General features: G+C 37.6%; 1 protein-coding gene across 14 annotated transcripts in view; it reads right to left on the bottom strand.

Annotated features, from left to right (window-relative positions):
• Nucleotides 1–6,048: 6,048 nt before the first annotated feature.
• ARPP21 (cAMP regulated phosphoprotein 21) overlaps nt 6,049–12,466 on the bottom strand; it is a 110,196-nt gene continuing 103,778 nt past the window's right edge. For all 14 annotated transcript variants that reach the window (XM_058549255.1, XM_058549300.1, XM_058549265.1 and 11 more), the window contains 2 exons: nt 7,885–8,033; nt 6,049–6,710 (listed from right to left, as the gene is read on the bottom strand). In XM_058549255.1, coding sequence (XP_058405238.1) covers nt 6,453–6,710; nt 7,885–8,033 — 407 coding nt within the window. In that variant the 3' untranslated portion in view covers nt 6,049–6,452. The remainder of the gene's footprint in view (nt 6,711–7,884; nt 8,034–12,466) is intronic.

Below are 12,466 nucleotides of genomic sequence, written 5' to 3'. Positions count from 1 at the left end.
TCTTCCAGCAGATTCGGCTGCAAGTGTTTTTATCCACTCTCTTTTAAGCAACACTTTTAATGGCATCTCACTCTTTCTCCCTTAGGAAATTATTTCATTGTATAATTGCTTTTGCTTCGAGTGAAATTTTCTTAATGTCCAATTTAAATTGCTTCTTTTTTCAGTCTCAGGCCATTGCTCTCTATTACATTACTATTAAGCACCTTAAGTAACTCCTCTCTCTTTTGAAAAGGATGAAATTGGCTGGCGCATTTCATTTGAAAATGCGGCCTCATTCTTGCAGACCAAAAATTTAAAACACTTGAAAAAGACAGGTAATCATCTGTTTCTTGAAAAAACAGGTGATTTTCCGGCTTCTAAGTTTTTCATCAGCTTAGAAACAATTTGTGGGACTGATACAAATGACCCAGACTGAACTACGTATGTGGCATTTTTTCCAATGTCCCTGTAATGGAAAGGTAAGCATACTCATATTTCTTCAAGGAAATGTGAACCCTGTATTAGCTGAGGTATTTTACACAAAAGGGGAGAACATATTTGCACAGACAGAGGTGCCTACTGACTGACTTGCTCAAGAACCCAGGAGAATCAGCTGCAAACTCCAAATGCAAAAGAAATAGAACTGTAAGAAGATGGGGAGTCTTATGATAGACATGATGGCCACGCAAACATTGATGGTTTCAAAGCCATTAACACTGTAAAAACTTTTGGGGTACACAGGAAGAAATATAGCTCTAAGTTGCCCCCACATTTAACCAGATCTATGTTCTTGGGCCATTCTTATGGGGGTGCTGGATCTTTTAGCAAGAAACATGATTCAAAACTTCACAGTAAGCTGCCCTATTTTGAATTCCAGGACCTCTATATTTCTATGCCTCACTTTCTCCCTCCCCACCCCTGCACGTCCCCCACGTTCCCTGTATATACCAAACACTGAAGGAGTAAGGCCTTGAGCATTCACAAAATGACTCTTCCAATGGGATGCCACCCAGCCGAATCCCTCTGGGCCTCTGCATCATCTGCAGATGCATCATCATGAATGCCTGTTGGGTTTGTTTCTTGACGGTCCATCAAATCCAGTTTGAGGATTCACCACTATTCAAATTTATGGCTTCTCTTGTTCGCTCAATATCTGACCTCTTCCTTCTCTGTCTTATGCCCACACTGAGAGTAAAATGGAATAAAGCAGTAAAACGAAACAAATCAAATAACGAACACCAACATCAAAGCATTCCCTGAGCTTCTGTAGTCAGGGAGTTGGTTAATATTGTCTTAGAGAATGCAGCCCCATGCCCAGTAGAAAAATCAGATCTCTGTTAGGACATCAATCAGGAAATGATTTTCCTCTACAAAAGAAGAGTATTGGATGCCTCTCACTCCCGCTGTGCACACAGTGCTGGGAGCAGCAGAAAACCCAGCTCAGAGAGTGAGAAGCTCTTGCCACTGATGACACATAATCGCGGCAAATCTTTTTGGAGAGAAGCTTGGAGGTTGCAAAACCCCACAGAAAGCAGGTGATAAAGATTTGAACTTGAAACAAACACAGCCCTAAAGAGAACAACTTTCTTCGTAAAGAGAGTTTTGGGCAAAATAACATGGGAAGAAGCAAAGATTTCTGGTCTTGTGTAGAAGTGGCATCCATAAAGGTACAGAAAATAAAAATCTTTTTCTGAGCCATAGTGGATAAGTGTTCTCACCATGTTTTAAACAAGGGGGAATAGGAAGTTGATAATCAGGTTTCGCTGCATATTGTGTATCAATACTGAATATGTCATGATGGAGACTTGGCAGCTCTCCCATGCTGTCTCCAATTTCAGCTCAGTCTCCATTTGCTTTACTCTGACAGGTTATAGTAACTGTGCCTTCTGATGCAGCTTAAGACAGGGCACTTTCATGCAGAAGTTTCTGTCCAGGAGCGAAAAATAAGATATATACCACTAAAGCTTTGCTGTGCATGCAATGGAATTGCTCAGTGTTAAGAGTGAAGAGCTAGAACTCATTTCTATCTTATCCCAACAATGCTAGTGGTAGCCGTAGCTCAGTGCCAAAGCTTAACTATTGTGTTCATCTCCAGTTTCTCAATGAAGAGCCTTTTCAAGTCTAATCCATCCTTACTTTTTGAGGCCCACGCTTCTTTATGAACCATGGCTGAGATCATATTACCTTTCATTCAAAAATTGTCAAAAGCCCCTGGTTACCTATTAACTCTTTGCCTGGCTTTCAAAGTCATGCCATGAATTTCTAAATACTCCTCCTATCCCTTTCTTCTATCTAATTACCTCCTACTCCAACCAACTTGAATTATAATGTTCCTGTTTGCTTGTGTTTCTTTCTTTTTCTTTCAGGCATGTCTCTTGGCTGGAGTTGTGAGTCACCCACCCTCATGTCTGCATGCCCAAATTCCATCTATCCAACATGGCCCAGGTCAAAAGCCACAGCCAGAAGCCATCTGCTCCTTCTCTAAAATTCTATTTTTACATGTATTTTTCACATGACTAATTTCCTATATTGTTAACTATTTATATACTGGTATAATTTATTCTGAAAACTCATAAGCTTCCTAAAGGCAGGGGATCCGCAGACTACGGCACAAAGTCTTGAAATTAGTACATATGCAATAAAAGCTTGTTGAATAAACGAATGAATAAATTACTCATGTTCTTTTACACTCATATAGAGGTGTAAAGGATCTATATGACTGTTACTATATTTACATATATCTATATGACTGTTACTATAATTTCAGATATAAATATCACATCCTTCATGATTAAGAATTCAAAAAAAACAATTGGTCCAGATATATTGGCACTATGGCATTACCTTCCAGGCTCATACATTCATGGAGGAAATACTAGGGCAGTTACCAGATGTCATGGTTAGCAGTAGTATTGTGATGTTACATTTTGATATACAACGTGGTTTCTATAGAAATAGAACTATATTTGTATTCTTGATTTAGTATTTTCTAATATAATTTTTTAAAAATTACGTTCCTCATGATATTAGTCTTTTTGATATAGCATTCTGTGACAAAAGGATATTGTGTTCAAATAAGTTTGAGAAGCTATGCAAATATTGCCTCCCTCTTGGAAATTCGTAATATAAAGTGATATATTAAAGCTTTCCAGAAATCAGATAGCTTTTAAAAAGATTGCTTAACCTTCATTAACTTTGTCTCCCAATTATAGTTGTCCTTGGAATGGTCTTTTTGATACAACAGCTATAAGTATCCCAAGGAAAGAGTCTTCCATGGAAAATATTTTAGAAACTACTACTCTAATAAATTACTTGGATATAAAATCCAAACGATTTGTTTTAACTCTGCCCTTAGGGGGAGGTATTTACAATACTTTTGATCTGTAAGTGATTAAGTTGCCTGTGACGGCAAGTGCCAGGGCACAGGTGAGGGGTGGGCCTGCGTCTCTGTTCACAGTATGTACCTGTCCCTACAGAATACGGGTAACAGGAGGACAGGAGTATGAAAGCATCCCATCATACTCTAGCTGTTGGCAAAAGTGGAAGCAGAGGCTAAATATGTATTTATTATATCTCAAAAGCCATTTCTGCTGCAGCATTCTTTCTTCCTGATTGTATTTGCTTTGTCCTTCAAATCTCTCTTGTAAAGCTGCTCTGGCTCATATGTACCCGCTTATTTTGTTATGATGATTTGTAACTTTATTCTAAATCCTCCAACCATACTTGTAATTAATTACATAATTCAATTTCCATAATGTTATATAACACACCAATCCCACCCCACATCCTGTGGAACTAAATTAAAACAATAAAATAATTGTGGCTGAAATTCATTGGTACCTAGTTATCACATTTAGTTCCAACTATCACAGAACAACCAAATGTATGATAAAACTTATAAGAATAAACCTAAGTGGTTTAAATTTATTTGTACTCATTTTGAATAGTGCCACATAATTAGGAAATAATCAAGGATGCAATAAAAGTTTGCTGAATAAATGAATGCATAAGTCACTCTTGTTCTCTTTTACACTCACATAGAGGTATAGAGGATTATTAGGGATGACTATATCTATATATCTCTATATTTACATATATATGTATCCATATATTTCTCTATAAACTTATAAATTGAATAATACATAACTACAAAATGTGATTGTGATAAAATTATTAACCAATGTGAAAAAATGGAATGTTCGGACAATGAATTAATTCTGGAAATGCTTCACTACTATAACTATCTCTCTATACCACTATCTCAAATATTCTAATGTAAAACACGGTAAGCATATCGTAAGATTTGGAATAACGTAATGCTGGATATCATTATTTAATGAAAGTAGAGAAGAAGGCTCAGCCTGAAACAGTACCCAAAGGGATTTATGCAATAAAAGTCAAATGTCTAAATATGAAAGAGTGTGACACATTTGGAGAAGTGGCCAAAGAGAAAGAAGTTCTGTCTTTACAATTAGCATGATGTATGTTTCAAATCCATGGGAAAGAAGACTCAGTAATTCTAGGAATCATTAAAGAAAAGATCAAAATTTCCCAGAATTCCATGAAAAGAAGATTTGGACTCATATTTGGATCCTTGAGTTTGGGATCACTGCCAAGATCGGAAGGCTAAATGGAGAATATATTTCAAAAATGAATCTATGTTGGTCAGCCCACTCCTTTCATTAGGGGAAGGTATTAATTAGGCAAACACATTGCTCCTTCTCAGAGCAGCTATTGGTCTAATAGCTACTCAGCCTATTGGTTTAATGGCTCAATAAAAAAAATGCAACTCCTCTTTTTATAATATTTTTCATGGTTAGGGCTTATTTACAATAAAGAAATCTGTAGACTGAGATTTGTGGAAATGGGACAGACTTCCCAAGGAAGGAAGCTAATGAGAGTGTCAAAGTTCCTTTTTAAAGGAAAAAGAAAACAATGGTATAAAATTAAGAAACGGTGCTCTGTTAGGTAGAGTTTTTAACTAGTTGCTTAATTCTTTCTCCAGCTAAAGAATGTGAAAATGGAAAAATCTAACACAGATAATGTGATAATATGAAAAACAATGGGAATTATCCACATATACTTTTCATATTCCTCTCATTTGGGATATGAAAAAAAATAGAAAAAATAATAAAAATAATAGTTTTTAGGGAGAGATAAAATACAAAACTATTAGTCATTGTACTGTGGTAACAGTGAAAGCTGTGGGGTTTTATTCTCCCTTTGAATAGCTCCCAGAAGGGCTAAATCTATTATTCAAAGTTCTGTTATTATTTTTCAAAGGTTGTCATAAATCAATCTTACCTTCAGAATCCGCAAGAGATTAAATACTTTGGGATTAGACAGGAACAGTCTTCTTCTGAATGTTTTTGCCCATGTTCTAAATCCTTGTGTCTACATTATTGCCATATTTTACCTTCTTTTAAGTTACTAGGACAAACAGCATCTTTGAGTTATTGACTCACTGTCAATACCAGTGGCACTTTTCATTGTATGACCCAATATAATCTGTGGAATTGGATCATGGCTCTTCTAATTTCTCTCTAAACAAAGAAATCTTGTTTCCAGGTAGATGGTGGAACTTGAATGACGGTGGAACAGGGTTTGGTATAGGGCTGCTTTTACCAAGACACTCAAGTTTTCCTAATTGGGTAAGTATAGCTACATGCATTCAGTAGCCCTAAAACTAGAACCAAAGTGTGCATTTCAAAAAATGTGATGCCAATGAATGGGTGAAATGGATGCCATCTTATTTCCAGGACACCTATAGTATTAGGACAAGAAACTATAGTTGGTTAAGTGTTTGACTACCACATCTCCCAGTGTGATGCCAGTTTACTTGCAAATACCTGGAACATCTTTTCCACACATTATTCATGAAATAGGCTCCAAGAGGATAACAGTGACACATAAGCAAACACATATTGAAGAGAGAGCGAACCAAACTGGTAGTAAAAACATGACCTTCCTCCGTAAGGTCAAATAGTTTTATTTTGATTAAACACTACAATACAGTATATATCCATTAAAAAAAGAAAACTCTATAGTGTATATAAATTATTCCTTCCATTCATCAATTCTTTTCTTTTCCATTACAGCTTTGGTACAATGTGATTTCAGTATATAATTTTTAAATACTTTAGCATCACAAACTCAACACAAAGTACAAAACTAATAATCCAAATTAGGGATATTATAATCTACACAGTGGTATTCAGTGGTAGGAGAAAATCTTACCTTGATGAATTCATGTCACTAGCTAAGCTATAAAGGCATACCTAGCAGACATGACAGAAATATGCACCATTAACCAGCTAATGTGTGTATTAGTCTTTGTTTTTTTTACAGAATACCAGCAGCAATCATTTGAGTGTTGAGTGAATACTTAAGTCCTCAGCCAGTTTTCCCACCTTGCTCCTCTTCCCTTAAAGGCCGTGAGTAACATCTGAAGAAATGTACCACAGCCAGAGTGCTCAGAATTTGACCTGCCACCCGACGTTGCTCATACTCGCACAGTTTGTCCTGCAGCTAGCTGACATCACGGGGACAGTGCTGGAGGGGCAGTGTGGGCCAATCAGCCTAAGGTTGTTCTGAGGGGTCGGCGGTGTGACATTACAGTAAACAGGCATTCCGGTGGCTGGGAGTGACCCTTGACCTGCCTGGTTAGGTAGCATGATTGGCTGTTGGTATGACTGCTGGGGCAGCCCTTGAGAACCCTGGGTCATTGGCACCTGTAGGAAGACACAAGAGAGAACCCTGCATGAAAAGATTATTTTGGGGTGTCCAATGAGCTACTGTGGTGTCATGAAAAATAGTCAAGCTTTCGGGAGAGACCTAACAGGCCACCAAGCCCGGCTCTACCTTTTATCAGCAGTTTCACATTGGGCAAGTCGCTTAACCTCTCTGATTCCCTAGACCATTTGCATAACGATACCTACTTCAAAGTGCCACTGAAAGGATTGCAGGGATGACGTGCAGTGCTTGGTATATGTCTGGGCTGCAGTAAATGCTCTGAAGGTGTTAGTTCTGAGCTTCCTTCCTTCCTCTCTCATGTTACCCTCCAGGAACTGCAGTCTAGATCTCCCACTCTGGATTTCACTCAGTTTGCAAACCCATGCTCGTATTCTGGTTTTATGCAAAGTGGCCTGGAGCCATCTGTAGCAAAAGGGGCGTTGGTCCCAGGCACCCACTTCACTCTCAACCTGCAGCTTTAGAAAACATCTGATATGGAGCTGGGGGTAGAAACTGATGCAATGTGAATAAGGATTGTCAGGGTAGGAGGGCTGAGGATGGGTTCTTTAGGGCCAGAAGTACCTGGTACAGCTAAACTGAATGATTAAAGCATTTCACCAACCCTTTGCTTCCACTTCCACTTCTAGCGTATTTCAGGATATAAATCACAAAAGAGTGTATAACACTTCTTAAATATCCAATACGTGTTTAGTCTAAAAATGCAATTGTTAGGCCCATAAATCCCCTTTGAATGAATCAGAGATGCCATTCTAGAATCTCTTATAACTTAAAATTATGGTAAAATAAAGTTTTTTTGGGTGTGTACAAAAATAAATGGGAATTTATCAAGAAAGCTTTCTCCCAATAAGCAAAATTTCAATAGAATGCCCAAAGGTCATCATGAATAGAACTTGAAGGAATTTTCTTCCATGAACAGAAAGTTTATACAGGACCACACTTAGCAGGACATTCAAAAGCCATAGTAGTTATAGAAGCATACATTTCCTATTTTCTGCTTGTCTATTATAATCTTGATTCAAAGTCAAGCATCAACAGCGGCTGTGCCTAGCACCCACCACCCAGCCAATCACCAAACACGGGGACCTAGTCATAGCCTCTACTTTGGCAAGTGCTACTTTATGACCCGTAATTTTTCAAGCTGCTGATGTGCACCTGATAAGAAGACATTGTTGGGTAGGAGACCATCACGCTTTGCACCGGAGTTCCTGGTTGGTTGTTCAACACGCTCTGACTCTGAGGCGGCTGCTGCACTCCCAGTAGGCCTTGGAACCCCTGTTGACCAGACAAGACTGGCTGGTAACCTGCAAAGAAAAGCCACTTTTTGAACTGGTTGTGCCAGGAAGAACACAAGTGATATTTCATGGAGTCAGAGCACTTGTTCACAAGGCAACGTTCAGACATTTCAATCTCCATATCACGAATGTTATCCAGATGCTTATTTCCTAAGTATGCATTTTTTGCTTCTAAGGGTGGACACGAGTATGGCTCCAAAAAATTCACTGATATTTCCATCCTTGTGCAGAATGATCTAATGAACAGGTTTTGACAATAGTAAATTCATGACACAAAAATAGGAACCTCTATTGACAAAGGTTGATAGCTATAAATTATACCTTTCATATTTGTCTTTTGCTTTGGTTTTGATGATATTTGGAAAATTCACAGATCATCAAGTTTATTTTTTAATTAAATTGACTCATTCTCTTACTATCTCACCTTTCTGCACAACCTCATTTCACCCAGAGACCACCAAACAGTCCATTAACTTTGGATGTATTCTATCTTCCATGTCCTAGTGAACAAAACGATTCACTACCCTGACTAAACTCAACGTCCATTGCCTTAGACGAAAGGCAACAGCAAGTGAAGAATATGGCATGCTTTTATTCTAATTCATCACTAGCTCCCAAGAGAATGTTCTGGCAAAACACTCCCATAAGTGATCATGTACATATAACAGATAATACAGAATACAATATTTAAAACATTTATCTGCTTGTGTCCTTCTGGGTGGGTCAGTTGGTTGGGTTTCTTTTCCTTCTTTTTTAAGGGGACCAGAATTTATTGGTTCTAATTATTTTAATTCCCATCACAACAAGTGGTTTAAAATGCATTCTTAAAGGAAGGCTGTGAATTGTTCTTATAAATGTTGGGAAGAAAGTTATGATTTAGGTGAAATGCCACGGTGGTAGAGAAATGAAAGATTCACTTCACGCTGTAAAACAAGGTCCTTTCAGAGCTCCTGTTACTCACCATAGTGAGTGCCTGAGAATAAGTGGAACTGCTGTCTTGATACAATTCTCTGAGAGAAAATCTTTAAAATCCCAGATTTTCTTAACCCAAACACCAAACTATGTTTTACAATCAGATTTTAAAAATTGAAACAAAGGGTCAAATTTCCTAATCAATATGCATTGTTAATAATCTATATTTTGAGTGCATGTGAGAGTTTTAACTTTATATTGAGGAAGAGTAAAATTATAGTCTTGACAGAGGACAATACTTTGCTCTCCTCTGCCATACAAAAAAGTATCTTCACTCATCTTAGAAATATTGGGGAAACGGCTTGCAAATAGTCCCTGAGTTAGGAGATCAGCTCAATTTATCAAACGATATGGAAACAAGGTGTAGTCAGCCTGGACCACATGAAAGAGCAAACTGGGGGAAAAGCCAAGTTGGGAGGCCTGACCTGTGTCTGCGATTGGTGGGTGGATCAAGGGTATAATTTAGAAAGTCACCCTTTGACCTTTACGTGTCCCGTTGTTATACATTCACATTACTCACCCTACTTCATTTTCGTAGTGGTTTCAACTTATTGAGTTATTTTAAATTCTTGTAGAGACACCACATGTTAAGAATATAATTAAGAGTACTGACCACCATCCTTCTAGCTACATTGTGCCCACTAATCACAGTCACAGCCTTCCTTTAATATGTTCTACAGGTCTATCTAAAACTAATAACATCAGCTCGGAGGGCTGCATACCTAAAGTGTTTACAGTTTATACAATATGGAAAAACCATCAGACTCGGGACTTGGGGTGATTTCTACAAGTGTGACTAAGGCCATGTCACCATCCTCACTACCTCCCCAATGCCTCATATGCAGAGGCACTTGGGAAAAATTTCTTTTAACATTAATTGCAAAAAGTTATTTTCTATTATGTCCCATTGTCTAGACCTTCCACTCTAATTCACACACACATTTGCCCTGAAAAATTCTGTTGCTATTTTACTATTTTATGACGACATTATTCCTAGCCACATCAAATGCATTGTAGCAAGAATTATTATATATGTGAGAAAATAACTTGGTATGATTGTAGAAAACTTATGAGCAAGTCTTCCTTACCATTTAGTTCTATAGCAAAGAGCAGGCAATGTGAACACATTCTCAAGTCCAGGTAATGGTGAATATAATAGAGTCTTATTTCTGGCTGAAGATTCAAAGCACAGGTTGAAAATAAGAGGAATGTCTTTTAAAATTTTGACTTATATTTGGTCCTATGGTGAAAGCCCAGTTGGCCCCAATGGACCTTTTGCAGATTACACACAGCTACTATGTAAACAAAAAGAAGAGACGAAAGGAGGGGAGAGAGGAGGGCAGGAGAGGTGCAGTAGCCTTGTGTCTGAAGATTATTTATGTATTTGCTTATTGAATCCTTCCATCATTTCACAGAGTCATCTTCAAAATGACTCTGTTTCAGAGTCTGTTAAAAAATAAATTGAGGTCGCCTACGAGAGGTTTATTTATTACACCAGCTCTAAACCAAGATTGAGGTGAAGGGAATATAAGTCTTATGATAACAGAGATGTTAAGACATACAGAAAACAAAATATCTTGGAAGGAAGAGGAAGCACACATTAAATAATATTCAAGGAGAGAAAGAGTGAAGAAGTTGGGTGTTCTCATCCCAATAAAGGCGCAGAGCCTGTGAGAGCACAATTCATCTCTGCTGAGAGCACAGAGGCAGTCACACTGCAGCATCTCCCTCCCCAGGCCTCCTCTGCGGGATGATTTGTGAACTTTAATATTCAGTTATGCATAGCAATGGGCTCCCAGCTCTGCACTGGGGTTCCCACGGTAAACACACTTAAGGCAAATAAAGATTTATGTGGGGAGCGAATAATGGTCTACAATTTCAAAATGAAAACTTAAATACAAGGAAAGCCCAATTTATATTCATGAATCCCATTCATTTCTCAATTCGCTCTCCAGGCAAGAAATTTACACCTGGAATGGTTTAATTGGAGGTACCCATTTCTTTAAATTATGACACTGAAGTTGGGAAGCAGAATGGTCCTTAAGACTGGAGGCTGTTTGGAATGTGAATCTGAGCTCTGGTCTAGGAATAGACAAATAGAAATGTGATAGCAGTGACCTAGGAATGAACTAACAGTGTCTGCCTGGGATACAACACACCCAGAGGCAGAGATGGCAGCGCTGGTGGCAACCTGCTTATCTCGTCTATTCAAATGCGAAATGTGTTCCGGTTTGTCAATTCTCAGCTGTGAAATGATCAATTTTTCATATTTATGAGGATTAGCAAGATATAATGCATCTTACAAAACAGAAACAGCAACAGTATCTGCCCTGTAGGCTTGCCATAGAGATCATAAAGACATTAGCTATTTTTATTATTCCTTTTTCAGTCAAGATTAATTTGATTTTCAAGTCACGTGTCATTTATTTTCTGAAGATAAAAAGGTTAGGAATGGACAAATGCCTCCTAGCAAATAAAAAAATGCACTCTGCTAAGATTGAGGAGTTGTAAGATTTAAAATGTCTGGATCTTATAAATCTATGAGAAAATTTAATAGTGTTTCTACCAAAATACAACAGTTTTGAACACTGTTTGCAGTCTGAGGATAATTCATTAATATTCTGTCAAGGAAACATTTCTCTTGATGTAGCACAATTATGAAAAATCAGAATGTAAATTGATTACAGATTATAAATTGGTGTGATTGTGGCTGACATTATTTAAATCTTATTTGAACACTTTGTTACAGATCCAATATTTTGGAAATGAATGAAATGACAAAGTAGAAACCTGTATTTGCAGGTTTTTGTTGCCCTAGATCTTCTTGTTGGTTATGGAAGTTGAAGATGAGGAAGTGAGTAGTTGAGAGGGCAAACATCTATAGAGAAAATTAATCAACAAGCTAACTGATTCTCATTGCCTCCCCCAACCCACACAAGCAGTGTAATTTTCATGTTGTGTTTATTAAGTGAAGTATTCTTAAGACAGTAGAATGTCTTTTCAAATGATGAAAGTTAATAATCTGCTTAATGTAAGAATCACCTATCTTGGATGAACCAAGATAAAATATTTCTCCAAGTTCCTAAAGAACCAGCTAGCTGTTTGATTATGAATCCAAACTCTGCTCTCTGTACAAAGTTTTGAGATGGGAATTGCAGCAGCTCAGCTGTGCCTGGTGAAGAATATGAAGAAGAAAAATGCTTATCCAGGACTGGCCTCTCCGTTTGCTGAATTTTTACAGTTCATGCATTGTGCCACTTTCCAACGTCTTCTTGTTTCTATTTCTTGGCTTCCTATCAATTCTTCTACACTTTCATCTTCTTTGAAGATTTTCAATTATAAACTAGCTAACTAGCTATATACTAGCTAACTAGTTATATTTGTCGATCACTTAACTCTAATCCAAATAGTGAATTAAGTGATTTTATCTTATTGTCAAAACAATCCTGGGAGGCAGTTACTGTTATTAA

The sequence above is a fragment of the Diceros bicornis genome, chromosome 2, assembly GCF_020826845.1.
Source record: "Diceros bicornis minor isolate mBicDic1 chromosome 2, mDicBic1.mat.cur, whole genome shotgun sequence".
NCBI lineage: Eukaryota > Metazoa > Chordata > Mammalia > Perissodactyla > Rhinocerotidae > Diceros > Diceros bicornis.
The sequence above is the reverse complement of the archived record's forward strand: the minus strand, read 5'-3'. Positions and strand labels throughout refer to the sequence as shown.